Source organism: Lepisosteus oculatus, chromosome 3 (assembly GCF_040954835.1).
Source record: "Lepisosteus oculatus isolate fLepOcu1 chromosome 3, fLepOcu1.hap2, whole genome shotgun sequence".
In the NCBI taxonomy this organism is placed as follows: Eukaryota; Metazoa; Chordata; class Actinopteri; order Semionotiformes; family Lepisosteidae; genus Lepisosteus; species Lepisosteus oculatus.
In genome coordinates, this window is record NC_090698.1 from 66,980,570 (window position 1) to 66,998,310 (window position 17,741).

At 40.4% G+C, this 17,741-nt stretch overlaps 1 protein-coding gene and 1 non-coding gene across 2 annotated transcripts in view; both read right to left on the reverse strand.

Annotated features, from left to right (window-relative positions):
* LOC102694196 (secretory phospholipase A2 receptor) overlaps window positions 1–17,741 on the reverse strand; it is a 53,356-nt gene that overhangs the window by 24,351 nt on the left and 11,264 nt on the right. The window contains exons 10-29 of the mRNA XM_069187661.1: window positions 16,767–16,886; window positions 15,749–15,850; window positions 15,062–15,220; window positions 13,832–13,914; window positions 13,331–13,475; window positions 12,765–12,809; window positions 12,489–12,656; window positions 10,369–10,488; window positions 9,830–9,940; window positions 9,301–9,333; window positions 8,944–9,078; window positions 7,911–8,057; window positions 7,338–7,472; window positions 6,597–6,751; window positions 6,359–6,503; window positions 5,296–5,350; window positions 4,487–4,553; window positions 3,008–3,141; window positions 1,914–1,957; window positions 540–713 (exon numbers count right to left, since the gene is read on the reverse strand). Of these exons, the coding sequence (XP_069043762.1) occupies window positions 540–713; window positions 1,914–1,957; window positions 3,008–3,141; window positions 4,487–4,553; window positions 5,296–5,350; window positions 6,359–6,503; window positions 6,597–6,751; window positions 7,338–7,472; window positions 7,911–8,057; window positions 8,944–9,078; window positions 9,301–9,333; window positions 9,830–9,940; window positions 10,369–10,488; window positions 12,489–12,656; window positions 12,765–12,809; window positions 13,331–13,475; window positions 13,832–13,914; window positions 15,062–15,220; window positions 15,749–15,850; window positions 16,767–16,886 (2,277 nt within the window). The remainder of the gene's footprint in view (window positions 1–539; window positions 714–1,913; window positions 1,958–3,007; window positions 3,142–4,486; window positions 4,554–5,295; window positions 5,351–6,358; window positions 6,504–6,596; window positions 6,752–7,337; window positions 7,473–7,910; window positions 8,058–8,943; window positions 9,079–9,300; window positions 9,334–9,829; window positions 9,941–10,368; window positions 10,489–12,488; window positions 12,657–12,764; window positions 12,810–13,330; window positions 13,476–13,831; window positions 13,915–15,061; window positions 15,221–15,748; window positions 15,851–16,766; window positions 16,887–17,741) is intronic.
* trnai-aau (transfer RNA isoleucine (anticodon AAU)) lies at window positions 11,595–11,668 on the reverse strand. The gene has a single exon. It is a non-coding gene; the product is annotated as a tRNA-Ile (tRNA).

A 17,741-nucleotide genomic window follows, 5' to 3' on the forward strand; every position in this document is an offset into this window, starting at 1 on the left:
CAAGCGCATACAGTAGCTGCCGAGCAAAGCATCGTAAAACCACGTCTGTGAGAATCCGTCATCCATGTGTGCAGGTGTGTGTCTACTCGCTATGAGAAGAAAAGAGTGTGACCGATTTCGGGTTCGGGTTTCAAATTTGGCAGTACCATTCGGGCTCGGTCGGGGCGGGGTGGGTCTCAAGGTCTCGGGTAGGGGCCTGGATTCGGCCTTCAATTTCTTGCCCGTGCAGGCCTCTAGACTAGTATACTGAATATACATGATGCCTCCTAGTGGGATGAGAGGGAACTGCAGTTCCCCTTCCTGTGTTCCATTACCCTTGATTTCTCAGCCATGCCAGGCAGCGCATTATGAAGCAGATACAGTATCTGTGTTACAGACGTCCATTCAGTTCCACGGAACTTTAAATTTTACCCAATCTAAGAGAAGAACGAAACTCAAAAAAGCCTTGTGAAATCACTCTATCCCTTTCCCAATTACATTCTTAATATTTGACCTACTGCAGTTAAAAAGACACGCATACTGTACATGTTTCGACTTACCCAAATAGAGGTAACTCTCCAGCCAGCTCTGCTCTGTTAGGGACATGATTGATACTAGATCGGCTCCAATTGCCCTACACCTATCGTGGGCGTTCTGCCAGGTCAGTTCGTTAACGAACGGTTTGTAGCAGAAATCTCCAAATTCATGCCAATCTGGCCCAGCACATCTCATTTCTGAAAAGTTATAATATCACAGAATTAGCAGCAATCTCAAGCAAGCACCACACTAAAAGATCAGGGCGATGTCACTTCTGTAACTGGTTCATTCATAAATTTACATTACTCTGGAACTCTGGCATTTTTTCCACTGTATCTCCTGTTTTCTAAAATAATAACAATAATATCCTTAGACTTATATAGTGCTTTCCTGGACAGTGCAATCAAAGTGCTTTACAGGTAATGGGGACTCCCCTCCACCACCACTACTGATGTGCAGCTCCACCTGCCTGATGTTACAGCAGCCAAAGTGCATGATTGGTAAAGGCCAGAGGGAAATTGAGCACCCCCTACTGGCCCCTCTAACACCTCTTCCAGCAGCAGCCTTAGTTTTTCCCAGGAGGTCTCCCATCCAGGTACTGACCGGGCTCACACCTGCTCAGCTTCAATGGGCTGCTATTGGAGAGTTGCAGGGTGATACAGCTGATGGCTAAATGTATTATTAGCTATTGTTTATGTATTGTTATATACTGTATATATATTCTGAACCTTTTTCTCCATAACATGCACAAAACACAAAATTAAAATGAGTTTAGTCCCATCTGTTTTACTCAAATGCAGTCTTGGTTGTATTGTCTACAATGAAATAATCAAGACAATTTACCCTAGCTCCTGTAAAAGAGCACTTTTCCTGCACAGAATCTAATGCTTTATTCTGACCCCATCACAGATTATTAGGAGACATTTACTGTTTCCATGGTCTCCTCCTAGATGAGACATTAGACTAAAAATTAAAAGACAATGGAAATATTTATGCTGCTGACGGGAACTTGCAGTCACTGGAAAATATTTTTCATTGTTATTTTTTTGTTTGTAATAGGATTATCTGAGCCCATCCTTATGTTCTAAAGCACAAAGATTGTCATACAGTTTGGATTAGAATTACCAGGGGAATTATGTGTCGCACTGAACAAACATCTTTCATTTTCAAAGACCACCTGTCACAAATTCCTTCACTAGTTCCTTTAAAAAGATGCAATCCAAACTAGCTGAACAAGGGATTCTTTTGACATTCACTTCTCCAGCTATTCATTATGTTACAAGATGTTTATTAATGCTTGGTCATGCATCTTACTAGTTATCCACATCAATTAAATGTATTGCATTGAACACAGTCTGCTGCTTGATTTGAATGTCTTGTTAAGCAATATCACATACCACCATCAGCAAAACTGTAGGAGTAGGGGAAGTTGCCATTATACCTGTGAAGAAAAAAGTAGGAAAAGATAGCAGTCTCTTAGAGATCACAAAGGGTAACACAGGCGAACCATCGTTTCTTTTTAATAAACTAGGACTCACGAATGATAACATTTTTACTGAAAAAAAACCCATGAAATACCAAAGTTCAGAACAGACGGAGTTTCTATTGCTTTAAAAAAAAATCTGTTTATCTGATGGTTAAAGCTCTAATTTTCAAACACTTTTAACAATAAAATTATATCCACAGAAAGACAGTAGACCTCCCAAGTGGCTGGCCCAGCAAAGGTTATGGTGTGTGAAATTAATCCAGTGGTTCTCAACTGGCGGATAGGCGTATCCCTGGGGTACCTCGAGATGTACCAGGGGGGTACCTCGGGCGTCACCTCCAAAATGGCAGATTTTCATGTGCGTAGTTTTTAGGAAACTATTTATCAGTTAATTTTGAAATCATTTAGATTATAAATGATATATCCAGATTTATTTATTATTCCACTATGATACAGCACATACATACATGCAAAAAAAAACACCCCTTTCTTAGCGTTCTATGCCTATGATAACCTTAGGGGATACCTGAGGACAGGGCCCACCCTCCAGGGAGTTCCTCGGACAAAAAGGTTGAGAACCACTGATCGGTAGGCTCGGGGCTCTCCGAGTCACAGCGACCCCTTGTGTCTGCCTGGGTCACTCCCTACAAACATGCGATGTCCCAGGTACGATGTCCCACGTGCCCCTGCTGCGCTGCCTGCGACGACGGGTGGTGTCCCGTTATATTTTACTGATTGTGCTTTTTGTACTTTCACTGCTGTCTTGCTTTTTTCTGCACAAAGCGGTGCTCCATTGGCCGAGCTTTGTGTTGTAAAGACCACGCAACTGTTCTCTGCTGACCTGCCTTTTTTTTCAAATAAAGGATTCAAAAAAATTACCAAATCGTCACTGCAATAGAAAAAGTCCCAGTCCAGTGATGGAGGTTTCCAAACTCAGTGACCGTTATGAAATCTGTTCCCTGTGGGAGGCAGGGTTAAGGTGAAGGTTCAGAAGGCCGGACGTACTGTTTTGTCGTGATCCCATTCCTGCTGCTCCCGGGATACGGAGAAAGTCCTGGCTGTCTCAGCATTGTGCAGTCTCCCCCGCGCTCATTGAGGATCACTCCCGCATGTATCGCGGCTGCACAGATGTTGGAGTCCTGCAGATGGGAAACCTGGCTCAGCATGCACTTACAGGCTGTAGCTCTTACCACAACTATTAAAAACTGCTTCATTCCAGACATGCAGTCAAGAACAGTAAATCAGAGCGGTATCTGTGCAGCAATGGAATCGCAATGCAAGCTACGGATTAAAAGTTGAACTACGCAGTGTCAAGGCAAGAAAAGAACAACTTTTAATGAAGAAAACTATGGACTGAAATGTTTTTTATGATTTAATTAGTAAATGAATGGGTGGTTTCAGAAACCCATAAAAAAAAAAACAATTTGATTGTAAAATGCCATCTTGTATTTTAAACATACTGTAGAATCTCTGTTTTAAAATTTTGTGATACAAACTATCCAATGTGATGGCGGTGTGGGTTCTCTTTGAAGTTAAATGTCGTCAAAGCAAAGGAACTGGTCATTGATTTTAGGAAAAATGCAACACCCCACAGATCTACTGTAATTAACAGTCAAAGTGCAGAAACTTTCAATGATTATGTGTCCTTGGGATTGGTCATAGACACAGACCTAAGATTGGACAAATGTTGTGATACCACTTATAAAAAAGGCCAACAGAGGTATTTTGTTCTTATGAAGCTCAGTTATTTCAAGGTACAGTAGGTGGAACTATTTTCACATTTTTCTATAAGTCATGCATTGAGAGTGCCTCAACATATAACGTTACGTACGTTAATTGTATTAGGATGGGTAAAAAATAGTGAAAAAGCAGCATCATATTTTGGCTTAATCAAATAAACTTAAATATCCTTTACAAACCGAGGGTTGTAAAGAAGAGCAGAGCATTATGGAGTGTGTGAATTTACACTAGTCCAATCTGGGAAACAAAGGAATTAAATTAATTGGCACAGGAAATCTTTCATCCCTGCTGTAATATCTCAAACAATATAAAGTAACTCTCTAATCTCCTGTAAAACAATTGTACTTCCTTATCTGATGATAATGTTTGTCTTCCTTGTTGTATTCTAAAATTGGACTGCGTCGTAAAAACAATTTCCCCCAGTGGATAATAAGCTTGAATTGAACAAACTCTTAGAAATATCTGATATTGACACTATATACTTCCTTTACAAACCAAACTGGCAAAAAAAACTATTTTTATAAGCAATCGTGAGAAACAGTGGCTTACTTTATATAAACAGTATTTCCAAGAGATTTGTTATTGCAAATGATATGATCACAGTAAATTAAATCGGTATTCTTGGCTGGATTATTGTTTTAGGTAGGCTTAAAATCACCATAATCATCATTCATATTATAAAGGAGATTAGGAGATTACTGTAGGGTGATAGATAGCAGGTTTCATGTCCACATATCCACTTACACCTCTGTATACTCCAGAACCAAAGACATTGTAAGGCTCTGATGCACAACCAGCAGGACAGTGGACCCTGAGACAGACAAATATTTTTAAGAAAAGGTCATTTAACCCAGGAAATACAATAAATACTTTTTTGAACTATTTATAAACATTAGAAGAATAAAGAACAAGATAAACCAACATGTGTCTCAATTTGTATTATAGCTCTCTTAGTGAAGTGGGGGAAGTGAAGTTGACTTAGGAGGATGACCGTGTGCCTTCACGTGCTCATAGGATGGGATTTCAACATTCCGAACAGAATTACTGGATCGCATGAACATCTGAAGAATGAAACTAATTTGCTAACCAGTATCATTCAGTTTAGCTTTCATAGTGAACAGCTGGTTCCAGACACTGCATGGGCATTGAACACCATCTCTGCACTGGTACAACACTGAATTGACATATCAACATCTTTCAGTTTTAAAATCCCTTCCTGGTCATATGGTAATCATACTACTTTCTCACATGTATCTCAATCATACTGCGCAAGAGGGGATGAAAAGGTGTTTGTGAGTTTAGGGATTGCAGTGAAAAACAACAATATTGCTCTCTTAGAGGCTGTCTGTACATGGAGACCAGTACAGTGTGTGTACTATGAACTGCATATGTTTGTTTAGGTTCATGCATATGCAACATAACTCAATAATCCAAAATTCAAAACCATGTCATGGATGTCATATGTGGGAAGCAAGCTGAGGAAATTTTATTAAGAGTCACACGATCAAAGATTTGAGAGCAACACTAATTATTCTTGTTCAAGGCTGACTTACAGTTTTCTATCGCTGATGAAGCTATATGCAGGGACTGATCCACAGGTCACGGTATCTGGGGAGAAAATATTTCGTTTTCATAAAATCAGTATTCACTGACATTTTTGCTTAGATTTACTATACTGCAGCATCACTCCTGAGGAAGCGCTGTCTCCTTTAGACATGGGGGAGTCATACGTATCTGATTTCTGTGTGAGCACATGTTCCTCGATACTGGGAGCTACAAAACATTGGAGGCCTATGGCCTATAACTGGGATGTTGGGGCTTTGGTCTGACCCAGCGTTCCTCAGGACTCTTCTGATTTAGTCCAAGGATATACAGCAGAATGGAGAAACTGCAGCAGGTCCACAGGTACAGAACAATCTAGTTCAGGTTGGAAAAGAGAGCAGATAGCACAGAAATGTACTCTAGGTGGGGATTTCATTCTGAGCCGCAAAGAGGCAGCAGCCATATCTCACAACTGGCAGCCCACTGGATCTCAGCAGGTGTGAGCCTGGTCAGTACCTTGATGGGAGACCTCCTGGGAAGAACTAAGGCTGCTGCTGGAAGAGATGTTAGACGGACCAGTAGGGGGCGCTCACCCTGTGGTCTGTGTGGGTGTTAATGCTCCACTGCATTAGTGAAGGGGACGCTATACCGTTAAAAGCCTTCCTTTGGTTGTGATGTAAAACCGAGGTCCTGACTCTCTGTGGTCATTAAAAATGCCAGGGCGTTTCTCAAAAAGAGTAGGGCTGTTACCCCGGCATCCTGGCCAAAATTTCCCATTGGCCTTTACCAATCATGGCCTCCTAATAATCCCCGTCTATGAATTGGCTTCATTACTCTGCTCTCCTCCCTACTGATAGCTGGTGTGTGTTGAGTGTACTGGCACACTATGGCTGCCATTGCATCATCTATTGGTGGTGGTGGAGGGGAGTCCCCATTACCTATAAAGCACTTTGAGTGGAGTTTCCAGAAAAGCTCTAAATAAATATGAGGAAATATTATTAATAATTATATCGTCAGTGAGATACTGTACTACTGGGTACTCCTTAAAGGAGCTTCTAAGTCTTTTTAACTTACAGTTTGATTTGCATCCCAGTAGCTCCATGCGAAGTCCAGGCAGTGTGTTGCTGGACAGCGGCAGGACCCGGATGTACTGAACGGAGAGAGGCGTGCCAAAGAGCTGTGTCTCCTTTGTAGTGCCGTCAACACTTCCAGGAAACCCCTGCGCACACCCACCACAAGAGCAATGTATGGATTATATGAATCATCACGCCTGCTGGGTGAAAATATAGAGCTGAAATTCTTCTCTGATTACCTCTCCATCATTCACATAGTCTCGCCAGGTCCTGCCATCCACGCTGCTTTGCACCTTGAATGATGTGACCCAGTGATCAGCATCTGGGCAGCCTTGAATCACGATGCCTGTCACCTTCTTAGTCTCTCCAAGATCAACCTGGATCCATGAATTAGCTACAGCGTGGGGGGCAAGTTAAGAATTAAACATCACAGAGCTCCTGCATGGCCTACAATCCAGTGTTCCTGTCTATAGAGGAACAAACAAACTGCTTCAAACGTTTCGTTCCTCCACGAAAGCAAGTGGGCTGAACTGGTCCTAAGATTGTGATTTTAATTACCGTAATCATTTTAATGTACAGCACAGAGCACTATTCATACTGCTCAGATCGTGATTGGACATGTCCTCCAGTTTAGGAAGAGAAAAGACCCATTACTGTGTTTTATTTCTCCCTTAGTCCAAGGGATGATCTAATGTCTCTGTCCAGTTCTCTCTCTCTCTCTCTCTCTCTCTCTCTCTCTCTCTCTCTCTCTCTCTCTCTCTCTCTCTCTCTCGTAGATGTAGTGTCTAAAAAACGTGTTCTGAAGTCATGGAACATGCAGATGCAACAAATGACAAAGTCATAAACACAGGACCTTCTCGAAACTGTGATGATGCCTCTCAGGGGGATGTATCCCCTCAACAAACTTTGTAAGGAGGAAAAAACCAGCGAAACCAAACAGTACATCCACCAGCATGGGGAGCGTGAGACATCAATCATACCGGGACTGGAGGGCATCCAGCAGGAGTTTCCGTTCAGGCGGGCACTGTCTGGGCTGTGATTACTGGAGGACGAGGAGGCCGAGAGCCGCGTGCTGGGGATTGTGCCATCTTCCATTCCCAGTCCTCTCACGCACACTGGAGAAAGCAACGCTTGCGTAATAACATAGAGCATGTGTGCACAAAATACCAATACCAGTAAGTCTGAGAACACAAATCTGAGGTACAGAGTGGAAACGTCCTGAATTGAAATCTGAACACAATTTAGAAAGCACGTGATTTTTAGAGTCCCCTTATTTACCAAAGCAAGGGCAATTGCTGATTTATTCCAGGTAAAATTGTGCTTTTTAGTTAAAGCTACCAATTAGCTAAGGTCCCACAATTAAGGAGATCTGTGCAGGACAGGCAAATCTTTTTTATGACACCCTTTTCAACACTGGAATTAGTTTTCAGAATAGGGTACGCTCACCATTTTATCAAAAGCAAATTCAGACACGTTTATTCTACTGCATTTTGTATCACATATTCAACATTTTATTGCACAAAGAGCACATTAGCCCTTCGTTAGAAACTCACCATTTTGCTCACAGGTGTACACCACTTCTAGGTATTTCGATACTTCAGGGCAGGGGTCATTCTCAGCGTAGGCATACAGAATGCAAAAATTGCGATTGTCACAATATTTCCGGATCAAAGGCAAAGTGCCTTCCACCATGCACGTTTCTAGGGAAGGTAAATTTGAGGAGTTATGATACTGTATATAATATTCCAAAAAGATTCACAAAAACATGAGTCCCGTAAATGAACACTCCAGTTGGTTTCAGGTAAGCTGTGTTATGTTTTTATGGTTGTCCTCTTGTCTTTTTGACATGGCCAGTTTGAAGAAAATATCTGAAGTCAGGGTGTGTCTGTGCAAAAACAGTGCACTTATTTAATGCAACGAAAGCTAGACCTGTAATCCATGCCCCTCCGTGCAGTATGGAGTGGTATGAAGTCATAGATTTTGTCTCAAGCCTGTTCCCCATTCTCACGGGTGGTCACTGTTTGGGTAATCATTAAAAATCTGCATTTTGAGCAATGAAAAACAGAAGATGCACGTGTGAATGTTACTTGCTCTTGTGGGACATAGTAGTTATTGACTTTGGAGTTACTGGTGGCCCATCCAGTTAGAACATCACTTGTGTGCTCATAGCTCCTCTTTGTGCCCTGAGCTACTGGGATAGGCCCTAGCTGGGACGACCCTCACCAGGGTATTTCTGACAAAGAGTGGATGTTTGGAACTCTGGGGCTTTACATCTAGTCAGTTGCAGTGCTTTATTTGCAAAAGTATTGCTGAGCCTTTTTTGTTTTTTTTAGAACATTTTGGTGTTCCCTAAGCATGATCGCATGGCTTGCACTTAAAATAATATTTCTGTACCACCCCGTCTAACCCTAACCCTTCATTTTTGCATCCTTTGTTATGTAACACCAAGCACTTTCACTTGAAATGCATAGAAAGTGTCAGATGAGCTGCACATTTCTTTCGCTTATACTGGTAGGTGAAAACAAAGCACTTTAATCATTATATACATAGCAGAAATGGAGGGTATCTTTTTTTCTTATTCCATACTTGATGCTCCTGAACCCAAGGGACAGATCTTATCACTTTTCCTTCCAAACATAGCAGCCTGGACACTGATAACACTGTCGTGTGGACATGTGATTCCGGCAATGGTGCCCTCACAGATGTGGACAGTTGTGTATCCTGGAAGAGTTAGAGATAGTTTTTTTATAGTCAATACATCTCATACAACATTACCTATATGAAAACCTACAAAAAGCCCTCAGATTCTTCCGGTATTGAATTTTAGTACTGTATTTTTGCTTAGCCGTTATAGTATGCTAAAATCCCACTGCTTCCACCACAAAATCAACCAGAAAAGTATCTTCTGAAAGACAAAGTTAGCCATTGAAACTCATACAGTACCTTCATGTGGGTGTTCTTCAGGAGGCATATTCCCTGAAAAATCAAGAAGGAATGATATTAAATTAGTGTACAGAAATCACAGTGTTACAATACAATACTCATTTTTTTGTGTGTTTACTAAATGAAGGGGGGTAGGATTATCATAGGATCCGAAGTCCCAAACAGTTTCAGACAGTACAAGACTTACAGTACACTCATAATACTGATGTGCTGCTCAATATTCCTGAACATTTATTAACCAAGCGAATAGTTCATTAGTGTTACTGATTTAAGAGTCAATATTTTCAAGTTTCTTATAAAATGTCACATTATCACTTTTTTTCCAGAAAGTGTCCAAGGGAGTGGTATGGGGACTGGTTTTTGTCTCAAGCCTGCTGTCTTGTTGATGTTCCCCGTTTACACATGCGGTCTCTGGGTGTGTTGCGAGTGACACAAGTCTAAGTTGCCTCCCTTTGAAAGTTTCAGCTCATGATGGAAAAAAAAACAGCAACACTGAACAAAAACACCAAAAGGAAAAAAGTAACTTCACCTCGCCGTTTACAAATATATCCCCTCAAATGCTGGCAGTTGTCATCATTCCAGTACCCATCTCTTATTCGAATGTCAAGACAGTCCTCTCCGTAGTAGTCATCTGGATTACCTGAGCACCCACAATACGATCAATAAACCTTACATTCATTTAGAATTTATGAATGCATTTTCTTAAACATTAAGTTTAGCTATTATTCTGGAATTGTACAGAATACTACACATTAAGAGCATTGAAGGTATTACCATTCTACTAAATGGTAGGATAGAAGTCTTTGTTAAAAGGTATTGTGAGAACAGAAAATAATTTTAAAGGGAGCATGTAACTTGGAGCTGCATAATATTCCTAGATCTTAAAAGTTTGTGTTAAACTTTGTCTTTGATTCCACAGAGGCTAGAATTCACTGGCACAATAATTCTGCCTTTCATTTGGAACCTGATGTAACTACTCAGACAATTAACGAGCACTCTGCTATACCATGGTCTTGATCACAATGCAGTATGGCAGTGTGAAGAACTTTGGTCTGCTCAGCGTCTTACCTGCGTACCAATTGATGTAGCGAAAGGGGGAGTTGTCAGCCCATTCCCAGCCCCCCTCAACCACAGAATCGTGGCCACCCATCCACAAGTAAGCCCCAGTTGGGACCGATGCAATCTGATCTACAGACCAAAAAATGTTTTTTTTTTAAACATCCTTTAATTGACGAGGAAAATGCACTGCAGAACAAGATACAATGCTGGTTACTCTTGCCTATCATACCCCGAGACTCTTCGCGATCTGACTACTCTGTACTACTAATTCTAAGCAACAAAAAGAAAAGTGTTATGATGCTGCTCTTAAGGCAAAACTTCTGCTTAACGTTCCCTGGGCGTATATGCTTTGTCAGCTTCAAAGTCCCCTCATCTTTGTCTATGTGGTTTTTGTTATCTGTCTAGAGCAAATTTAAATTAGTGTAACTTCCATTTCATAGAGGAGTACTTTCTTATTTAGCTTGCAATAGGATTAGGAAGAGAGAGCAGATTCTGTTACCGATCTGCTTACCACAAACATTGCCTTTTTGATTAAAAGGGCATCTGTTGCTTTCAACTAATGGATCTTTTCTTTTTGGGTCCCAGTTGCACCTGTTATGTATTAAAACAGGCTGCCTCTTTGCTGAGTCATGTTCTAAATCTCCTTTAAGTACAGTAGTTCTCCATCCCAATGTATAAAAGCTGCTAGTGTTGATGGCAGATAATTAAGAACATAAAGAGGTTACCTGCCAGAAAGATATGAATCCTCTTGTGTTTGCCCTTTTGATTTAAGACAATATTAAGTTACATTTTAATATTTATCATAAAACCGTTTCTTTATATATTATTATATTATCTTCAGATGGTATAATTATAAACTGCAGAAATTTGCCATTTATATCGCACTAGCTAGGAATTAATTTATGTTACAGTCATTTTCATTTATTTCTTCTTTTAGTATGTAACTCATTTCAGATTTTAGGCCATTTTATTATATGTAAAAGAAATGTAATTTTGTCATAATCCCCATAATAAAAATGAAAAAACAAAGACAGGGAGGGTACCAGTAACAGGCCATTATGTCAATTGAGCATGTTTGAAAATTGATATCTAAATGACCTGCATCCAGCAGAAGTCAAGATTTCGGCTTCAACAATGTGACTGGCTAGCTTGTTCCACACACCCACAACCCTTTGGGTAAAGAAATAGATAATACTTTATTAATCCCGTAGGAAAATTGATGAGATGAAACATACTGGCCCGTACGGGGATCGAACCCACAACCTTGGCATTATTAGTACCACGCTCTAACCAACTGAGCTAACCGGCCTTAATACATCCCTCTACTCACAATTACAAATGAATTTCCTCATTAAATTAAATAAATTGTGTCTCATTAATTTTTTCAAACATGTTCCAGAGCGGTCTGTGTGTACTAAATATCAGCACAATAGAAGTTTAGAACTTTTTATTTGTACCTACAAAGTCTGTTTGCACTCTTTGCAATTTATGATTGTTTAAGTTTTTCAGTACCATTTACACTTTCAGAAATGTTACTGTCTAAATATTTGCAGGTTGATTTTTGGATAGTAGTGAATTAAGCAGAGAAGTAAATGTAATGTTATTAACTAGGACATGAACTTTATTAAGGGACATTTGTAATGTTTGTGGTAATAAAACCATCAGACCTTTTAACGTTTTTCCTTTTTAGGATCCGACCAGTCAATTTTACAATTATTAACAATTCACACTCCAAAATAGTTTGGGAAACCGCGTCTGACTTCACGTGGAGACAGTTTTACACAAGGCTGAAAGCTTTGATTGTTAACAGGAATTTTTAGCACCATTCAAGAAACACCAAAGAGGAGAACAACAGCATTGAAAAGAAGTGCTCTGTCTTGCAAAGAAAATGGTTAACAACTTTGTCGTGAAAAACGTTCTTTCACTAAAAAAAAACCGTTAGTTTTGTTTTTAGAGGGCGTTTGAAATACAGATATGTTACCAAATACAGGATCCGAAAGTAACATATTAAAGACGCCCAACCCGAGGGCAGGCAGACGTGGAGAGAAATTCAAACCGAAACCAATTTGGGATTTTTCCTGCGTTTTACATTTTCTCCCAGGCGGTGGCTACGTGAGATGGTACAGTACCTTGGATGAATGCCTGCTCATAGGGCTCTGTGATGCTGACCAGGTCACCCCTCTGGTTCAGGCAGTCGCTTCGAGCGTCAGCCCAGGTCTTCATCGAAAGCGACTGGAACAGGTAACAGAACTCATTGAACGGGTTGGACACCCACGAGCCGCACTTTTCAGTCCACCCTGGATAAGAGACACATAGAGACGTAAAAAAAAAAACGAGCAGTGAAAAGTATATTTACAACGCAGCTTATTTGTTTCATTAGGTGTCGCTTGGAAGCTGGTAGTTACCTGGGCCATTTGTCGGAGGGGTTGGATGTGGTCCTTGACCTTTCCCTAAAATAACAATTTAAAGTGAAATCGATCTGTACACAGACATCGGCTGAGGATGCTCTCAGTTACCTCAATTTTTGATAGATCACTGACTAAGCTTGGAGGGCAAAAAACAAAACAAAACAAACATTGAATACTTCCGTAAAGCTCGAAGGTAAAATAAAAGTGCAGGGAAAATAACTTTAATTTTAACAGATAAAATCGGTCCTCGTTAGATCATCGTCCGTTAAAACACATGATTGCATTTAAACACCAGAAATCAGAACTGTCGCTCCATCACCTATGAAAGGAAAGATTCTAAAAAAAAGACTCTTTCAAAAGCAGATATATATTTTTTTAAATCTGTCACCCCATTTTCCTGTTTCATTTGTATGTTATTTTTTTAAACCGGAGAAAATATGTCTTAAAGTATTATCGCAGAATCTCAGCATGCAATACGCGGCATCTACTGTACATATCAATAGAAAGACTTTTGCGTAAGTGCCGTAAGTGCCTGACCTGAGCCAGACAAAAATTTTCCTGACCTTTTTTGCATATAAATGAATAGCCAGAAGCACAGTTTAGGTCGTTCATGTATCCGGGGGTAAAAGCTTCAGGGCCTAGCATTTGCCCGCAGTGCTCATTATTATGCCAGTTATCGGGCTGCCCAGGGCCCCATGGAATAAAAGTCTGGAGAAAAAAAAGTTCGAATTTCAGTTCCTGTACATGTACAGTTTATTCCAAAGCTTAAAATGCTCATTCCATGATAACTAGCACCATTTTCCTCTGTGCCTGTTAAATCACCGAATTAAATAAATATTTCTTATGACGAGCAAACCAGATGATCTACAATGCTATTTATAATATGAATATGATCATAATGATGATGATGATGATTATTGTTGTTGTTGTTGTTGTTGTTGTTGTTGTAGCGCCACGCAGGGCGCTTTAGCCATGCGAATGCATTTACACAACTGGACAGTGAGGTGTGACACACAATCACATACTGTACGGATCCAGTGCGATAGGTATCAGGCTCCGCTTACCGCTGGAGTGCCGTCTGACCACACAAAATGATTGTCGCTGTTGAGATTGTTGAGGCCCACCCACGAGGAGCTCGACATGTGCGCTTGAAGAACAAGTCAACGTTTTCAGTGTTTAACACACGGATTCCATCTTGAAACCGATATACTTGCACTCAGGGTTATTCAGAGCAAAAGGTTTGAGAGGCAAGTTTTTTAAAAAGAAATTCACTGCTGGCTTTTTTTGTAGACAGAAGTCAAACGCAGAGAAATATACAGTGTTGACCAACACAAAATGTAAGTTCCTATACTTTGGGAAACTAAGAGACTCAGCTGAGCACTTTCCTAATTAATACTGCAATAATTTTAATTGCCTAACATTTTCGAGGCTAGACAAGGGTCAAAGAGCCTTAAACTTCATATTAGGAATGAATATTCCATCATCCATTTTGAATGTCATGTTTACTTGCCTTCACACATGTTAATGACTTTTGGATTTTGTCCAAAAGGTCATGTAAAAATTATGTCTGTTTTTTTTACCATTGTGTGCATTAAAAATATTCTTGAAGTTTTATATTGTAACTAGGACATAATCTAGATAAAGGGTTTATGGTATGTGTGAAGAGCATGTAGTTTTTCTGAATGCTAAGAAATTGTGTTAATTACCTCTTGGGGGTTGAACCATCTAAAGAGACATCTAATCCTGCCTTTTGCAAAGTTACAGCCACCAGTATTGGGGAAGTTACTGATATAAAACAAGTCATTACTATTAAAAGTGTAAGGGATTACATTTTTAAAATTAATTAAAAGTTGGAAGAATTTTTATAATGTTTTACTTAGTAACTATGCACAAAACTACTAAAGGCTTCTTAAAATTATTTTCCCCCAGTGGCTTACTAATTATTGAAAAGTAATCCCACTATTAGTTTGTAACTGTAATGGAATACTTTTTACACGTAACTTTCCCCAAGACAATCACTGACAGCTCTATCACTTCAGGTCTTTTTCAGAGTTTGTGAAAAATAACTCAGTCAGCAAGCTGGTCTGTGTCTCCTAAGGAAGCATACAGCGCTGCCAACTGTAATAATGAATTACAACATGTTTTCACTGAAGTAAGAAGAAACTGACAGCAAACAAAATACTTGGAGAAGCACAAGAGCAATAAGCTTGATCAAAAAGCAGAACATTTTTGTGTTAAAAAGAGATTAATCACATAAAGCTACAGTTTATACATCTTCAGGAAGATGCACTCACCAGTCAGAAAGCTCAACGTTTCTTGATTTTGGAAGCTGGCCAAATCTCCATTCTCATCCACGCAGTACTTTTGAGCTTCTCCCCAGTTCTTGACAAAATCACTTTCAAAGTGGTAACATGTCTCATTGAACAGAACATACCCTGTGTCACAGAACGACCCTAAATCAAAAGGAAATAAAAAAAACCTATGTCTAGCTTGAAATGAAGTAACCAGTACAAACCAAAAGGCAAACAACAAAAGAGAATCTGAGAGAAAGTTTCAGGAAAATAGGATAATAGGATGGATTGCACTTCTTTAAGACTAAACAGCACAGTAACAGTTCGGACTGACCAGCGGGTATTCACTGCGGGGACACTGTACTGTAAAAAGGTGCCGTCCTTTGGATGAGACACAAAACCAAGGTCCTGATGCTCTGTGGTCATTAAAAATCTCAGGGCGTTTCTTGAAAAGAGTAGGGCTGTAACCCCAGTGTTCTGGCCAAATCATGGCCTCCTAATTATGAGTCATGGCCTCCTAATAATCCCCATCACTGAACTGGCTTCATCACTCTATTCTCTCACCCACTGAGAGTTGGTGTGTGGGGAGTGTACTGGCGCAGTATGGCTCCCATCACATCATCCAGGTAAGAGCTGGTCCCCATTACCTGTAAAGCACTTTATTATTACTATCCACTGAAACCACCCTACCTGGGGCTGAGGTGGGTCTGATGTTATGGCCTCCAGCCATTTTGCAGACATATCCCAAGTTCCTGAAGCAGCTCGTTGTTTCCCACTTTCCTTCAACATCTCCTGCATGGAAGAAAAGTGGAAAATAATGTTTGTGGCCAGAACTCGAAAAATCTTTTGCAGCTGAGGCATCACCCTCATCTCCCCCCCCATTTTGGGAAAACAATGTGTAGTTTGGAAAGATCAACATTTTTTCGAAACATTTTTTTTTAATATTTAAGACGTCAGCTGTGTTTGTTGCTATGTGATGTTTGAAAAGTTGTAGAAGGCTCACTACGCTTGAAACGAAAGAGATAGGCGTTTTGTCTGAGCAAAATGTTTGCTTGAAAAAGATTTGTGTAAAGAAAAGGTAGCAGCCATTCATGTCTTGGCTGTGGTAAGCCATATTATTGCTTGTTAAAATATCACTATTCATTTCTTCCACTAGAGGGCAGAGGCGAGAGACACAACCATGGTCTAACATAGACTAGTTTTAGGTCCTATTACATAAACACTAGCTGGAAAACCATGAGTATCCTCTTTCTCAGCCTGGAATCACCCTAACTTTTGGTAATGACATTCACCTAATACAAGTCAGCTGTTGCCATATTGGATAAAGGTCCCTTTTAGATCTTAGTCACACACTCTGACCCTCCTGAAAGAGCTGCTGACATAATATCACATACAGATTACTGTCCATCTGCTCCGCTTCACTTAACTCCCCCTGAATCTGTTCACATCTTTCCTTTGCTGGGCAGACATCTATCAGAAAAATCGACCACCCTAGAGACACATCAAGGTCCCGAGTCATACACTGATTCCAAGCTTCCTTCATTTCTTTTCCAAAATTGTTGCTCATTTCATAGTGCTGTACAGGGTAAAGAGTGCTGTGAATTGCTGTCATTTATTTTCTTTTCACCATTGAACTTGTGGGCTTTTTATGTCCAGTATATAAATCCATAAATCCTGCATCCTGAAACCAGTGCCTTTGTATTCTTACCGGTGTAAATCTGCCCACAGTCCCACATGTTTGCAGTATTGTGTGGATGAGATGGAGCCCAGTTCTGGAAGGTGACTGGTTTTTTGTCCACCCATTGGAAAGTGCCATCTGTCTCCTTATCTAATGTTAAGGAAGAACAAGAAATTTGTCTGGAAAAGTCAATGTGACATTTGAAGTTCTTCCCTAGAAAACAACTGTTTTTGACATTTTGCAGGGAATGAGACAACTCTCTAAAGAATATATTAATGTTGACACCGTGTAATGTAGAAATTATACGATATTCCTTAATGAAGTCAATTAAGGCAACCTGTGTTAAAAGCAAAGTGAAATGTAGTGAGTATAGTTGTAACGAACAGTTCTTTCCGGACCCTATGCGGACGACACAATCCGAAGAAGTGGGAAACACTAGGAAAACGTCATGCAGGGATACGGGGCTGAAAACAGGGGGGCGTGTCCAAAGTGCGCTGGTGCACTGGGGAGGTGTGGCCGAGGCGAACAATCCAAAAACAATCCATAGAGGGAATCCAAAACACAAGAATAAGTCCATAGCCAGGAGATCCATCCAAACAAGGAATTAAAACCATGAACCGGGTCGGAACCGGCGGACAGGGAACGGGACCAGGCGCTTTCAGGTCCCGGACTCGCACGGTGCGGAAACCAGATGCAGAACCAGGCTGAACGTCAGCGCCTGGCTTTTAAGGTGGGCTGGGAATAGGGGTCAGGTGCACAGAATTAAGTCTAAAGTGAAAGGGCTGGAGCACCCTTAAGGAGGAGGGACTATAATCGTGACAATAGTAAATAACTATGCTAGCTATAGCTAAGCATGGCCAAGCAAGATTAGTGCACATGAGCTAGCACATTCATAGTAAAATTACTGGAAGAGAAAGCTCTGTGCACAGTGACAGCACTAAATGTCCACACAGGATAATGTGCTTTAGACTGAGCTTTGGAATTACATAAGTACCAATGAATGTG